Genomic DNA, 17,432 nt, shown 5'->3' with positions numbered 1-17,432 from the left:
AACCACAACATATGAAAAACACCTAAACGAGAAACAGATTACGAATATATCCTTCTGAATGTGGATAAATCCCATGTAGGCTCTATGATGTATGCACACTATACAGGGATTTTGAACAAAGCGAAACGAGGTTTATTTGGAGGCAAAGGAGACATGTGTAAATTGACACAAATTGCTTGAAAGATATGATGTTGGTGAAGCTGAATTAGCCTGATGTGGTAGCCAGCAATACCCTGGAGGGTAGAAGACCTGCCTGTCAGTGTTGGATATTACGACTGTGGTAAATTTGGATTGTCTCGGGCAAATTCCTCTGCATGTTTGAACTAAATTGCTGCATCATCCATCATTAGGCTCCTCAGAGTTAAGTTCTTCTTTAGTCTCAGCTCAGAACAACGACCTGTTATTTCTTGCCACAGACTTAACCATATTGGTAAACGATGGCGCTGAGGGGAAGAAATGTCTCCAGCTTTGATGTGAAATTGACGATAGATATAGCATTTTGTTTTTCTTTATTTTTTAAAAGAACGACAACTTTGCCATGAGGCAACATTAAATGTAACTTGCTAGACCAAACCATATTATCTATGTGTCAAAATGTGCCATTTGTAGACAGAAAATCCAAGACCTATAGTCAGCATCTGTTTGCAAGGATTCTTGGGTGGGGTGGCATTTATAGTGGCATTCCAGGTAAGTTAAAAAAGTACTCAATGGTACTGTATCACCGCGATTTCCACTCAACGTAAATAAGGAAAATGAGTCCAATCTTAAACACCTTTACAACATTATCAGAAACTGGACAACCAATTAAAATGTTACTTTTTATGTATGCAGTAAAAACGTTATGAACGTTAGCTCTCTTATCATTATAATCAAATGTGAACTTATTAAATTCATTACGAACTTATTTCATGAAATGTGTCACCAATTCAAGCCACAGATTCCAATGATCATATAAACGTACAATGATGTAAAATAACAATAGTGACATCAAAAGGGAGATATTTTTTACAGGATACAGAGAACCAGAAACTCCAAAGTGAATGTCTCTTTGTTATTATGACAGAGTAAAAGATACTCGATATATATATAGTTAATGAGACACTTGACATAATTATTCTACTACTTGATTTCTGATAAAACAAACTATGAAAGATAATCAAATATACCAAAACGAGTCGGCATAAGTTTGAAGTCTTTTCGAAGAGTGTTGATATGTTTGTTATCCAAAGAATCGAGGATGAGATTCTGTATGACATCTACAATCATTCTCTGAGTTTGTACACTGTAGGATCCAATGTCTCAAGTGTAAATTGTACTGTAAACAAGCTTGAGTGTCAGAGATATTAGTGATGTTATTTGATTGTAACCAATGAAATTTCTTTGTAACAGTTACAAAACATATTTAGGGTCTTGACAATTCTGTATCATACATATAGATACGTTTATATACAAAATGAACTTTAACAAAAATTATACTCGAAAACTGTTGAAAGCGAAAGAATACACGCTGGTCAAATAACAAAAATGGCGCTTTGCAAAACAAACAGTTTCGAGTGACGAGTGAAATGAGAAATTTAGAGTTTTTAACAAATCATTTTCAAGAGAATAACAAACGGCATAACTCCAAAAATGACCATCTGTCATTATTTGGCCTTTTCAATGTGGAACTAACGTAAAAAGGAAGTAAACAATTTGTGTACGGCCAGACACTTACGATTTGAAGGGAGGTCACTCTTGTATAACAATAGCTCCGTCAAAGTGTAATGTTCACTGATGTGATATACCGAGTGTTGAAAATATGACTTTTCTCAACTTCGAAAAAAAAGTACATAATAAATTAATTTATGTATATTAGTAATGCAGCATATTGAAGAATATATATAAGGTGGGATGATTCATACAAGTTTCAAATGTTGGTACAACGTCATGGTATGGCGTCATGGCGACAAAAGCCATAAAAGTCTGCTGAAATTGATTGTATGACTTCGACTAAATCATGTAAAACACTTGCAAAGTCAAGTCAAGTATTCACCTGAAAAACAACCGGAACATATATTGTACAAGTCAAAAAAGGGATTGGCATCCGACAACATTTTGGTACCTGACACATCAAATTCGGCAATGTTCTCTAAACTTTACTAAATCATTGAATGCTGTAACCCAATACCTTTGATCAAGAGTCGTGTGACGCTCGTAACAGATGAGGGGGTTTCTTTTGTCTCTTTCATTTCGAGTAAAGATGGAAGGGAATTGACTATTTCACCATTATTGAACGGTATCAGGTCGCATAATTTGTACGAATTTGTATGGAGCTTTGAGCATGTCTTCAGGTTTTAGAGTGAAGTCAAAAGTTGATGGTACTCAAGCAGGGTTTGGCAGATTTCTTCTTCAGTTAACATTCTGGCCTTATACGTTGCCTTGTCAGTGGTTTTATTTCTTCTTTTGTTTCAACACAAATGATGCACATTGGAACATACAACTTGAACATGTTGAACAACAGTCTATCAAAACAGAACACTGAGGAGCAATTTTGTCACCAGCAGTATCATATGCAGATGTTCACAGTCAACCTTCTTTCTGTCGACTTCATTGTCGGTCTTCATTCTTGCTAATCAACACACGTGTACACGTCAGGTTGGTATTTCGACAGTACAAACTGCGTTTTCTGACGCATTATTGATATATTATACAACTAATTGCGACTTTTGAAACAAACTATTTGATGTTTTGGAGATGGAGATAAAGATCGGTTCTTCCAGCTCTACTGATCCTATCCCAAATCATAATTGAGACACATCCACAGCGGTCATCTTCGGTTTCGTTGGAATCCTGAAGTGTTTCTATGCAACATTCGGGCACGACGATCTGTGAAGTCAAGACAGTATCCCGATAAATCAATGAAAAGCCAATCCGTCCAACCGATGTGATCTTCAGCTCAACCCAAACGTACCTGCTGTGATGTCGGGTCAGTGGGATGACTCACGAACATTTACGGACTCTCTGAGTAGAAACGTTAACGCCACTGGCGTTCCTCAGGTCATTTCTGAGTGTGATGGCAATCACGAAGTAATGACGTCTTGCTGCAATCAGGAGAAACCTGTCTTCCCACTGTCTACCAATTAGAAACGTATGTCAATCTACGTTGTATGATTTAATAACAATCTCCTTACCCCCACAATGTATGCTCTCTTTCATCAGACTAAACGTGCACTTAGGATTAGGGATCGAAAACAAAAAAACATAATCATATATTCACTTGTGATGAAATAAGTAAACATATTTGGAGATATATATCCACGTTGATGTTAACCTTCATTACATAATACCATTTTAGTGTTAAACAAAGTTCCCCATGAAAGGTCTCAGTGTTCAGTGTTGGTGAACCGAATGTACTCCATATAAATGACTCATGTAGAAAGATGCAGCTAAGTAAATCAAACACTTATTTACACACTCTGCACTCAGTGTAGCTTCTTCCTGTTTGAGTGTATTGATATATCCACTTAGAACAACCGCGAAGGACTGCATCGAATATCAAGAAAAAAATGAAAAGCGATTACAGATAAAGAAAATGAAGGTAAGACATAGGAGAATAGAGAAATGAGAAAAGACAAGGCGAGAGATGCAAATGAAAAAACAACTGAGAAACACAAGAGAAAAGAGAAAAGAAAAAAAAAGAAAAGTATTCAAAGAGGACTGTTATAAAATGAAGGAAACTTTTACGTATTGTTGAACAGAATCAGGAGTGACTCATCCACTCACTCAAACCTGAATAGAATTAGAGGTAATTTGTGGGTGCTTGAAAGACGTTGAGAAGGCAAACAGAATGATAGTTTGATCATTTTTAACATGTTGTGATCATGAATACACACCATCCCGTAAAAGGGTGGGCGAGTGGGCGAGTGAGTGAGTGAGTGAGTGAGTGAGTGAGTGAGTGAGTGAGTGAGTGTGAGTGATGAGAAGAATGTATTCATAGATCACAAATGCATGCAAAGACAAGTCACAATTACTATTGTATTTTTCAGGTCCTGGAGAAATTAATTCTGAGGAAATATATTTATAAAAGGAGGTTAACAATTACGAAAACACTGATCTTGTATGTCCGTGTATGTATACTATACCATGTTGCACTGAAATACTCATTTATAATAACATACAATACCAGTCACTTGCATTTGGACACGGTCCTTGTATATGAACGTGCCAAACATTATTCGTCCGGATTGTAGGGTGTATAGACTAACGAGGTCCTGACAACCTACCTGTAACTGTGTTTCAAAACTGTTGAACTTGGAATTTCTGATCAATAGTCCTTCATGTTCGAATAAAACACATTTCAAGTTGAACGAACCAGTAGATTTGAACTCATTAAACAAAGTTTGCATTTTACAAATTTCTGGTAGTTAGAATGTAAATTCGTTAATTTCCCCAAGTGAAGGATTCCGACATATTACATTGCGGGCAAGAAGAAAACCTTGGTTAAAGAAACGATGCTCAAACATACAGAGACTCGGTGTCGCCTGAGCAAGGAAATAGATAATTGAACAAAGCCAACTAAACAATAATGCACTGTCAAATTTCATTCTTCAGAAACATTGTCCATTTTCATTTAGAACCCTTTTGTCAATAGGGAGCGACGTTACTTATTTTTCAGATTAGTACTCCACACTTCTAAATGCCTCTCACAGAAGTTGTCAGATGATTTAAACACTTAGCATGTCACTTCCCTTTCAAATGTCTTTTTGTCCATTGAAGCGAGCGATATACGATGGCTTTCACGGAATCAGTCCGTAATTGTCTTTCGGAATGACTCGTGTTAACATTTTCGAGGTTGCATGAATTATACAACACATTCGGACTTTCACTGTCGCGATCTCGTAACCAATGCTCTGGTAGGTCGGAAGTAAGGTCGTCCTGACGTGACTCGTAATGGGATGTCTTCGGATCTGTGTGGAGCAGTAGAGAATGTCTAAGATCTGATTTTAATGAGTTTGGTTTTGGTATAAGAGTCTCTTGTAAAAGTACGCATATGTAGTCCTTCCAACTTTGCAGGAATGTTTAAAAGTTACACAAACAATTAATGTGGAATCGCTTCCACAAAGACTTCAAATGAACTAAGTAATCTGATCATAAAATATGGTGAACAGATTGTCACGATGACCTTTAAGAACCTCTAATTTTCCTATAGTTTCATTGTTATAGAATGCATCGATAAGTTAACTACCTTCAGAAAAAAGTAGTAAATTAGATTTTTCATTTTTCCTGATGAAAAACACTTTAGTGATTATCGATAGGTAATTGGTATTATGTCTTTCCAAAACATGAGTTTTTCTCAAACAAAGGATAAATACCGGAACACACATTTGCCCTTGCATGGATTTCCGTACTTTATTTAAAGCACAAAAATGCCCCAACTACGTAATCAATCAAGGGACTTATATAATTCCAGGATAAAAGAAAATCTCTGATCGAGTCTCTTTGAAGTCAAGACACTTAACTAGAAGAAAAACTAAGTTGGTTATCAAATTTGATCGTGAAGGCTTTGAAGAATGTAAATGCCTTTCATAACATATAGGGCATGCCGAGGAGTTGATAACATTATTGATATAATATCTTAGGTTTTTTCTGGCAGAAACGACTCCTTGACATGTGCAATCCAAACCAGTTATTCTGGAATGTTTAGAAGGTTGAAATGTCGGAAGCATGGAGACAGGTAATTAAGCATGAGTGATCAATGCATTTACACGAGGGTGCAGGGAGCAAACTGTACATGTATGCAATGGAAAATAATTTCAAACTTTTTAAATTGAGGTCGTCAGGAGTAGTTGTAGATCTGTTATAAGAAAGCAGCGTGTCAGATCAGCTCGGGAGGGAAGCCCAAAGGAACACTAGTTTTAGACCTTGACCACTGGAAACTTATGAAACTTACATGTGCAGCTATAATCCAGACATACGAAAGATCATTATCAGGGCACGGTAAAGAATTGCATACCTTAGCACTGATAGGTTCCGCTAATAGAAATCACCATTCGCCCTTATTGTTTTGTCAACGTGATATCTGTGCTCGAGAGTTTCACCAAGGTGGTATGCGTCTACAATCCCTGTCCCTTTTAAAAGACTGTTTAACAGCAGCAACGTTAGAACAAATTAATTCACTTACCCTCAGATTTTGTTGAAATACATAAACGGACAACAAAAAGCGCCGATTTGGTCGAAAAAGCAGATCTAGTTTCTAATATATGTTACAAAAAAATGTCAGTGTGTATGAAATATGTGTAGCGGTAAATGCGTCTAACAAGCAGAAAAACGTGACATTACAAATAATGCGCTAGATTAGGTACAGGTACTGAGTTAAACCGCTGCAATCCGACAGTGAATGTGTCACACGCGACCCAAAGGTTACTGCCTGATGATGACATGAACTTTACCTTGAGAGGTCATGATATATGAGAAATGTCTATCACTACTTGATTAAGATTTTAAATATACATCGCGTCCACCGGGAGGAGCACCTCCATCAACCTGAGAAACGTAGTTTCGTGATGGTATCAAACCCGTAGTTAACTGGAAGACAAATGTTATGTCAGACAGAATGATTAAATGGTTCGAAACTGTTTATTATTATTTGAATGTCTAGGGAATGGACATAGTTTGGGGCCAACTTACTAAAGTGTACAACTTGTGCATGGAAAATATATACTGGATGTTAGTAGATGATGAAGTATTCCTTGATCAACATGATCATCCTCCTCTTTCTCTCCCTCCACATCACGACCATCATCATTCTCCCCTTATCACCATCCCCATCTACCATTAATTGCCAAACCCACCACCATCCGCTTCCCTCTCACCATCATCATCAACCTTATCGACATTCTCCTCACCATCCTCCTTCTCCCTCTCAACATCACAGACTTCCTCCTCCTGATTATCATCCTCCTTCCCCATCTCAACATCCTCATCACTACCCCCACTTCCTCTCCACATCACTATCATCCACTTTATCGCCATTCGCATCATCATCAGCATCATCATCAACATCATCAACATCATCATCATCATCATCATCATCATCATCATCATCATCACCTGCCTCTTCATACCTCTCCACATCACCATCACCTGCCTCCAACTAATCGTCATCAACATTCCGAGTATCAATATGCCCTGTAGTCTAGTATATCATTATTAAAATAGTTATCTTGTATAGTACACATTAAGAACCTTAAAACCCCGCTTAATTATATGTTTAATCACCTTGTCCCTGTACTCGAATCTCATTATCGAAACTGTCTACAAAAGCACCTTCACCTACAATCATCTAATGTCGGAGTTAAGAAACATGATAACTCCAATCCAATGGAGTAAGATGAGACAATCACGTCTTCACGTTTTAGAGGGCATAAACACCAATCCAAACACGCCAAGAAACAATTAGTTCGTGATTCAGAAATCAAATCTCTAATGTTAAAGAAAGTATATGGTCAACAAAAAGTATTTTAGTAAAACTGAAAAATTCTAATTATTTTAACATTGATTTCATCCTAAGTTTCTGGACATGGCTTACTCTCAAAGGAATTATTGTTTATTTTTTCGAAAATCAATTTCATGACTTTGACAACTGTGCTTTCATACTATCTTTTTTGTCAAACGATAACTGTTGAATAAAACTAATGTTAACCAGAATTTCAATTCATTTTGTTTTGCTTGAAATGGAAATGACGATAAATGGTAAACAGGCACGTTTGATTGATACACTGAATATTGTTTGACATGACTACATCAATAGTTAAGAATTCCCTCCGCGTTATTGCCGACAGATGAATTCAATATACATCAGTCAACGTGTGACAAGACATCTTCATGCCTGTTAGACATGCTTAGTTATGTCAGTGATTGTTAAAACAAAAAGTGATCATAACAATGAATACGTGGCTGTTTTTAACCAGTTTGTAATATGTTCAGGCCATGATTGTTGTATAGTCTCACTCAGCCACATCCTTGGGAATTCCTGGGAAGAATAGTTCCCCAGTATCAATTGTTTGTCATCAGAGCCATGATGACGACCGTCGGTATTCAGGTGATTATGTGTCATCGTATCCCGCCCGCGTGCAATCGTTAGCGTTAAAGAACATTCACTCACTCTCTCCCTAGAAACAGTAGTAGGTGCCTTAGATTGATGTCCAACATCACACACGTACATATGTGCCTATAAATCCGACAAGATGTTATTTTTACTCGGCTGTAGAATCATTGATGCTGCCAGAGTATATTACAGTAGGCTGCTGTCTTGGAACCAAAACAAACTTTGTGGTCAGTGTGTTAAAGAGGGAGTGTCTGGGGTTCCTGTCTAGGTTTAGACATTGTAATTAGTGCCTTGTGTGACGCTGAGATATTTTCTCTGTATAATGAGGATAACACTTAACTGCTTGCCCAGTGGGAATTCTGGGTAAGAATCGGTTTCCAGCAACCTATGCAAGTCGTAATAGGCGACCTAATGGATGGGGTGGTCAGGAACACGTTTTACGAAAGAACTGCAGCCAAGTTAATTTCACTACTAAAGTGATAATTAAGGTTACGTTAGTCTGACTTAAAATCGATTTCACAAAGCATCCATAGCTTGTCCTTAATTCAGTGTGCCCACGTAGCGCTTAGGTTGCGATCGCAAGGCTATGAGACATCGTCTGCTGAAGCCATTACTCGATACACTGTTAAAACGATTTTATCGCCTATTTCGAAACAAAACTCATTCTGGATGAAAAAAGCATAAAGAAGTCCTCAGATGAATCTCCATAAGACTAGAGATCACAACCAAACTGTACTTTGCATCATGAATATATTCTTCTGAGTAATACTAATAACATAAGAAACATAAAGTGTCGTTGTGTATGGATAGTGTTCTACTCCACACAGGTAATTGCTGAAAGCGCATGGCGTCTTATTGCAGCTAACTGATCAGTACTCGAAGTTCAAAGTGAAATAATTATCGATTGTGAGTTCAAAACGGTGAAAGTTAGCAGTTTCCAGTAAGAAGGCGTGTGCCAGAAGAAATGGGCTTCACCCATTGCACCAATTATACCTTCGGCGTGACGAGCGCCACTGAGCACGTCACACACCGCTATTGGATTCAAGGAAAAAGGCATTTTGAAAGACAGTAAACTATAACGATGCTTCATACAGACATTGGTCATCCATCAGCGTTTGTCGTAAGTTCAGTAAAATGTCTACCATAAAACGTTTTGAAAGTTTTACTGAGGCCTTTGATGTAGTTACTCTGAGGAAACACCATTTGAGCAAGAGTCGTATAATCCTCTTTGTAATCATGCTCGATTGAACCTAAATAAATTGTGAAATGTAGACACCAAAAATTGGTGCTGAATGCATAGAATTGTCGAGACAATAAAGGAAGGTCGACTATTGTAAAGGTGTGGTCATCCCTCCTCATTTTCATGCAGTCACAAATAAGGGCAAATCTGTACACGCCCAGATGACACCTAAACATCCATCCTACTCAACAAATAAAAAACATAACACCAATGTTCTGAAACGTTCAGTGAGTGGGTTGAGCGCCACTTTGGAACAGTATTTGAGTTATATCCTGCGGGTCAGGCGAATGTGGGAAGACTGAAGATGCAGGTCAGTGGCGATTATCACTAAGGAAACTCCAAAGACAAATGTTATGGTACTGATAAACGTAACCAACGTGAGGCTGATTTTGGGATTCGAACCAACGATGATTGTATTCTAGTACGACTAAGAGACGCAACTCGACGCCTAAAACGACAGGGCCATTCTCGTTCAATTTATTTGTTAAAACCACAACATATGAAAAGCACCTAAACGAGAAACTGATAACGAATATTTTCTTCTGAATATAGATAAATCCCATGTAGGGTCTATTATAGATGCACACCATACAGCAATTTTGAACTGACAGAACAGGGTTTATTATGAGACAAAAGAGATATGTGCAAATTGATACAAATTGCTTGGGAAGATTTGATGTTGGTGAAGCTGAACTAGCTTGATGTGGTAGCAAGCGATACCCTGGAGGGTAGAAGACCTGCCTGTCAGTGTTGGATATTACGACTGTGGTAAATTTGGATTGTCTCGGGCGAATTACTCTGCATGATTGAACTAAATTGCTGCATCATCCATCATTAGGCTCCTCAGAGTTAAGTTCTTCTTTAGTCTCAGCTCAGAACAACGACCTGGTAATTTTTGCTACAGAACTCACCATATTGGTAAACGACCTCGCTGAGGGGAAGAAATGTCTCCAGCTTTGATGTGAAATTGACGATAGATATAGCATTTTGTTTTTCTTTATTTTTTAAAAGAACGACAGCTTTGCCACGAGGCAACATTTAAATGTAACTTGTTAGACTTAATTATAATATCTCTTTGTCAAAACGTGACCTATAGTCAGCCTTTGTTTGCAAGGATTCGTGGGTGGTGGCATTTATAGTGGCATTCCAGGCAAGTTAAGAAAGGAATCAATGGTACTTATCGTAACTAAGGAAAATGAGTCCAATCTTTCACAACTTTACAACTTTATCAGAAAACAGACAACCAATTAAAATGACACTTTTTATGTATTCAATAAAACCGTTATCAACGTTAGTAGCTCTCTTATCATTATAATCAAATGTGAACTAATTACATTCATTCCGAACTTATCACATCAAATATGTCACCAATTTAAGCCATAGATTCCAATGATCACATAAACGTAAAATGACGTAAAATAGCAATAGTGACATCAAATGGGAGAATTTTTTTACAGGATACAGAGAACCAGAAACTCCAAAGTGGATGTATCTTTGTTATTATGAGTAAAAGATAGTCCGGTATATATTTAGTTAATGAGACACTTGACAGCCTTACATAATTATTCTACTAATTGATTTCTGATAAAACAATAAGCTATAAAAGATAATCAAATATATAAACACGAGTCGGCAAAAGTTGAAGTCTTTTCGAAGAGTGTTGATATCATTGCTATCCAAAGAATCGAGAATGAGATTCTGTATGATTCAGTACAATCATAAAGTGTACTGTAAACATGCTTCAGTGTCATAGATATTAGCGATGTTATTTCATTGTGACGTCAGTCAGGGTAACCAATGACGTCACAATGGTCTGCAAAGCATTGTGACGAAATTTCTTTGTAACAGTAACAATATTTAGGGTCTCGAAAATTCTGTATCATACATATAGATACGTTTATATACAAAATGAACTTTAACAAAAATATACTTGAATACTAAGAAAATGCTGTTGAAAGCAAAATAATACACGCTGGTCAAGTAAGAAAAATGGCGCTTCCCGAAACAAACAGTTTCGAGTGACGAGTGAAATGAGAAATTTACAGTTTTTAACAAATCAATTTCAAGAGAATAACACACGGCATGAAGTGATATTAACTCCATAAATGACCATCTGTCATTATTTGCCCTTTTCAATGTAGAACTAACATAGAAAGGAAGTCAACAATTTGTGTACGGTCAGACACCTACGATTCGAAGGGTTGATTAACAATAGTTCCGTCAAAGTGTTATGTGCACTGAAGTATATAACAAAATAATTTATGTATATTAGTTACGGAGCATATTCAGGAATATATATGTACAATATGAACCCCGACCCTTGAACACCCGGGGTAGGATAGGTCTTCAGCAGCCCATGCTTGCCGTAAAAGGCGACTTTGCTTGTCGCAAGAGGCGACTATGCTTGTCGTAAGAAGCGACTAACGGGATCGGGTGGTCAGGCTCGCTGACTCAGTTGATGCAAGTCATCGTATCCCAGTTGCGTGCATCGATGCTTATGATATCAATCACTGGATTGTCTGGTCCAGACTTGAGCAATATCTCTTTCTTTGTACGAAATTTTATGGGCCTTAGGCATGTCTTCAGGTTTTAGAATCAAGTCAAAAGTTGATAGTATTGAAGCATGGTTTTGGCAGATTTCTTCTTCAGTTAACATACTGGCCTCATATGTGGCATTGTTTCATATGTCACTTTCACCAAGGTCTTTGATCAAACAATTAAAACAAGGATGTCAAACTGCTTCATATATGTTATATTTCCCATAAGACATTACCCAGATTAAAGAACCAAAAACATGAGTTTTAATATCCTGACATGGCATGGTTGGTAGTCAATCAAGAAATGCTTCAAAGAAACCAATTCAGAGGTTTCAATTAAAACTGAGTTATTCATAACTAACGATGTCATTGCTCTGATTTGTACTTATTCATTCCTTTATAGATTTGAGGGTTCGGATCTTAGATATAAAACGTCAACGCCAGAGAATAACCCGTCTCGATCATCTGCCAAAACAGATTCCATTGGGCACGGTATGCAAAACTGCCTCGAAAACTATGAGAATACATAACTGAAAATCAATGATGACACCAAGTGTTCGCGAAAAGGGGAAGAATGTCCTGCCCTACGGGTAGCATCAGCCACACAATTTTTGACAAATTGGCAAGTGCCCGTTTTTTGCCAAAAGCCACATGGCATTACTTCTGCCCTACCATGGCGATAGTCATCCTGATAGTAATTTTGGCGTGTCACTTATCCAGTGTTTGTTTAACGTAAACATATATAATCAACCACATGGGAGTTTTCTGTCCAGAAAGCTGACAGTCGTCATGGTTCAATGGTGAATTGTTCACTTTATTACCACGAAATCGGGCGAAATCTTACTGAACTTATGACTTTCTAATATTTGCCAAGAACAAACTATTTGCAGGGGACTATTCGGGATATTTTCACAATTGCAATAGTATTAAGATAGTTGTCAATTATTGCAATGATATTGTGATAGTATGAAACCAATCTTATGGCTTGATAATTATATTAATCAATGTAATAGAAATTATTAAAGTTTTGCGTCAATGGTCTTATTTCAACATAAATGATGCATATTGGAACATACAACTTGAACATGTTGAGCAATAACCAACAGTCATTAACCTCTACTGTTCGTTTTTAAGAACAACAGTCTATCAATATGATCTGATTTCAAAGAGAACACTGAGCAGCAATTTTGTCACCAGCAGTATCATATGCAGATGTCCACAGTCAACCTTCTTTCTGTCGACTTCATTGTCGGTCTTCATCCTTGCTAATCAACACACGTGTACACGTCAGGTTGGTATTTCGACAGTACAAACTGCGTTTTCTGACGCATTATTGATATATTATACAACTAATTGCGACTTTTGAAACAAACTATTTGATGTTTTGGAGATGGAGATAAAGATCGGTTCTTCCAGCTCTACTGATCCTATCCCAAATCATAATTGAGACACATCCACAGCGGTCATCTTCGGTTTGGTTGGAATCTTGATGTGTTTCTATGCAACATTCGGGCACGACGATCTGTGAAGTCAAGACAGTATCCCGATAAATCAATGAAGAGCCAATCCGTCGAACTGATGTGATCTTCAGCACAACCCAAACGTACCTGCTGTGATGTCGGGTTAGTGGGGTGTCTCACGAAGAAGATTACGTACTCTCTGAGTAGAAACGTCAACGCCAGTGGCGTTCCGCAGGTCATTTCTGAGTGTGATTGCAATCACAAAATAATGACCTCTTGCTGCAATCAGGAGAAAACTTTCCTCACGCTGTCTACCCATTAGAAACGTACGTCAATCTACGTTGTGTGATTTTATACCAATCTCCTTTACTCCCACAACGTATATTCTCTTTCACTAAGGATTACAGATCGAAAAAAAAGATAATCTGTTTTCCACCTGTATCAGTTTGTTTTTTCGAAATCCTCACTATAGATTCACTTGTGATGAAATAAAGAATACATATTTGTAGATACATATCCACGTTGATGTTAACCTTCATTACATGATACCATCTAACGCTGTATTAGTGTTGAACAAAGTTCCACATGTAAAGTTCAAGTGTTCAGTGTTGGTGAACCGAATGTACTACATATAAATGACTCATGTCGAAAGATGCAGCTAAGTAAATCAAAAACTTATTTATGCACCATTTGCACTCAGTGTAGCCTCTTCCTGTTTGAGTTTATTGATACGTCTTCTCAGAACAACTGCGAAGAACTGCATCGAATATCAAGAAAAAAATGAAAAGCAATTAGAGGTAAAGAATGGGAAAAGACAAGGCGAGAGATGCAAATGAAAAAAAAAGAAAGAAAACTGAAGAGAAGAGAAAGAATAAAAGAATAAAAGAAAAGGATTTAAAGAGGACTGTTATAAAATGAAGGAAACTTTTTACATATTGTTGGAGAGAATCAGGACTCACTCACCTACTCACTGAAACCTGAAATACAATAAGAGGTAATTGTATGTATGCATTTTAAGCCAGAAATGGAAATTTATAAAAACATGCAATACTATCCTTCCCTACCCAGTGATTTAGAGTTGTTTAGTGACTAGGTATTAATTTGTAATTAACGCAATTTTACTTTTAACTCATTTAAATGCACATTCACTGTGAAACGGCACTGTTCCTTGAGAAATCGTTCGGGTGAAGAAGGATTAACCAGTCACTTGCATGTTGACACGGTCCTTGTATATGAACGTGCTAAGCATTATTCGTCCGTATTGCAGGGTGTATAGACTAACAGGGTCCTGACAAACCCACGTTTAACTGTATATTCAAACTGTTGAACTTGGATTTTCTAATCAATAGTCCTTCATGTTCGAATAAAACACATTTCAAGTTTACGAACCAGTACGATTTGAACTCATTAAACAAAGTTTGCATTTTACAAAGTTCTGGTAGTTATAATGTAAATTTGTTAATTTCCCCAAGTGAAGGGTTCCTACATATTACATTGCGGGCAAGAAGAAAACCTTGGTTAAAGAAACGATGCTCAAACATACAGAGACTCGGTGTCGCCTGAGCAAGGAAATAGATAATTGAACAAAATAAACTAAACAATAATGCACTCTCAAATTTCATTTTTCAGAAACATTGTCCATTATCATTTCGCCCCCTCTTAACAATAAGGGCGACGTTCCTAATTTTTCAGATTAGTATCTAAATACTTCTCAAAGAAGTTGTCAGATGATTTAAACACTTAGCATGTCTCTTCCCTTTCAAATGTTTTTTTGTCAATTGAAGCGAGCGATAGACGATGGTTTTCACGGAATTAGTCGCTCAGTCCGTAATTGTCTTTCGGAATGACTCGTGTTAACATTTTCGAGGTTGCATGAATTATACAACACATTCGGACTTTCACTGTCGCGATCTCGTAAGCGATGCTCTGGTTGGTCAGAAGTAAGGTCGTCCTCAGAATCAGTCGCTCAGTCCGTAATTGTCTTTCGGAATGACTCGCAGTAATATTTTCGAGGTTGCATGAATTATACAACACATTCGAACTTTCACTGTCGCGATCTCGTAAGCGATGCTCTGGTTGGTCGGAAGTAAGGTCGTCTTGACGTGACTCGTAATGGGAGGTCTTCGGATCTGTGTGGAGCAGTTGAGAATGTCTAAGATCTGATTTTAATGAGTTTGGTTTTGGTTTACGAGTGTAGTTGAAAGTCCGTGTGCACATACATCAGACACATGACATCCGTTTCTTGTAAAAGTACACATACGTAGTCCCTCCAACTTTGCAGGAATGTTTTAAAGTTACACAGTCAATTAATGTGGAATCGCTTCTACAAAGACTTCAAATGATCCAATTATATGTATGGTGAACAGATTGTCAGGATGGTCTTCAAGAACCTATATTATCTCCTATAGTTTTATTATTATAGAAAACATCGATAAGTTAACCCCTTAAGACAAAAGTAGTAAATTAGATTTTTTATTTTTCCTTATGAAAAACACTTTAGTGAGTAACGATAGGTAATTGGTATTATGTCCTTCCAAAACATGAGTTTTTCTCAAACAAAGGATCATACCGGAGCACACATTTGCCCTTGCATGGATTTCCGTACGTTATTAAAGGCATAAAAAATGCCCCAACTCCGTAATCAATCAACGGACTTATATAATTCCAGGATAAAAGAAAATCTCTGATCGAGTCTCTTTGAAGTCAAGACATTTAACTAGAAGAAAAACTAAGTTGGTTATCAAATTTGATAATGGAGGCTTTGAAGAATGTAAATGCCTTTCATAACATATAGGGCACGCTGAGGAGTTGATAACATTATTGATATAATATCTTAGATTTTTGTCCGCAAAAAACGACTCCTTGATCGACATATGCGACCCAAACCAGTTTTTCTGGAATATTTAGAAGGTTGAAGTGTCGGAAACATGGCGACAGGTAATTAAGCATGAGTGATCAATGCATTTACACGAGGGTGCAGGGAGCAAACTGTACATGTATGCAATGGAAAATAGTTTCAAACTTTTTACAGCGAGGTCGTCTAAAAGAGAAGTCGTTATAGATCTGTTATGTGAAAGCAGCGTGTCAGTTTAGTGTTGGAGGGAAGCCCAAAGTGACACTAGTTTAAGACCTTGACAACATGAAACTTATGAAACTTGCATCTACAACTATAATGCAGACAACAAACAGCGCAGACTTGGTCGAAAAGCCGAGCTATTTTCTGGTATATGTTAGAAACATTGTCATCAGTGAGTATGATTTGTGTGTAGCGGTAAATGTGTCTGACAATCAGACGAACAAATAATGCTCTCATTTCTATGTCACATCGGTCAGACTAGATTAGGAAATAATTTCCGTCTACATTACCAATCAAGACCTAAAATCCACAGACGTGGTCGCTACAGGTACTGAGTTAACCGCTGCAATCCGACAGTGAATATGTCACACGCGACCCTTAGGTTACTGCCTGATGATGACATGAAACTTGCCTGGAAACGTCATGATATATGAGAAATGTCTATCACAACTTGAAAAAAGATTTTAATTATACATCGCGACCACCGGGAGGAGCACCTCCATCAACCTGAGCAACGTTGTGACGTGATGGTATCAAACCCGATGACTCGCAGTAAATAGGACAACAAAGGGAATGGATATGTTGTGATGTAAATCGAAATAGAGTTATGTACCAGCTTACTAAAGTGTTCTATACGTGGAAAATACACTTCATGTTAGTAAGTAAAAAATAACTCACCTGATGAAGTATTCCTTGATCTTCTCTCTATTGGCATCGCCACCACCCTCCTCTTCCTCTTTCTCCACATCACCACAATCATCTTTCTTCCTATCTCAACATCCTCATCACCATCACCCCCTCACTCTCCACATCACCATCACCATCACACTCCACATCACCATCTTCCACCTTATCGCCTTATTTCGTAAAGATGTGGCTGAAATATTGCCGATGTGACGTAAAGCTTTAACTCACTCACTCACTTATCGCCTTATTATTCTCATCTCCGTTTCAACATCCTCATCACCATCACCCCCTCACTCTCCACATCACCATCACCATCTTCCACCTTATCGCCTTATTATTATCATCT

At 37.5% G+C, this 17,432-nt stretch overlaps 1 protein-coding gene across 1 annotated transcript; it reads right to left on the bottom strand.

Moving 5' to 3' along the window:
- Positions 1 to 6,964: 6,964 nt before the first annotated feature.
- LOC139451985 (uncharacterized) lies at positions 6,965 to 17,159 on the bottom strand. Its single transcript, XM_071233265.1, has 3 exons — positions 17,078 to 17,159; positions 13,520 to 13,602; positions 6,965 to 7,132 (listed from the first exon to the last, which is right to left on the bottom strand). The coding sequence occupies exons 1-3, from the start codon at positions 17,157 to 17,159 to the stop codon at positions 6,965 to 6,967; spliced, it is 333 nt and encodes a 110-aa protein (XP_071089366.1).
- Positions 17,160 to 17,432: the final 273 nt, after the last annotated feature.

This window comes from Haliotis cracherodii, unplaced genomic scaffold (genome assembly GCF_022045235.1).
Source record: "Haliotis cracherodii isolate W230 unplaced genomic scaffold, xgHalCrac1.p SCAF_9, whole genome shotgun sequence".
NCBI classification, from domain to species: Eukaryota; Metazoa; Mollusca; class Gastropoda; order Lepetellida; family Haliotidae; genus Haliotis; species Haliotis cracherodii.
The sequence above is the reverse complement of the archived record's forward strand: the minus strand, read 5'-3'. Positions and strand labels throughout refer to the sequence as shown.

Excerpts from the sequence above, each read along its gene's own strand:
- LOC139451985 (XM_071233265.1), bottom strand. The coding sequence starts at position 17,159 with ATGATTGTGGTGATGTGGAGAAAGAGGAAGAGGAGGGTGGTGGCGATG. Across the intron at positions 13,603-17,077 it reads ATCAAGGAATACTTCATCAG|CAAGAGGTCATTATTTTGTG; the intron begins GTGAGTTATTTT and ends TCCTGATTGCAG. Across the intron at positions 7,133-13,519 it reads TTGACGTTTCTACTCAGAGA|TTGGAGGCAGGTGATGGTGA; the intron begins GTACGTAATCTT and ends GATGACGATTAG.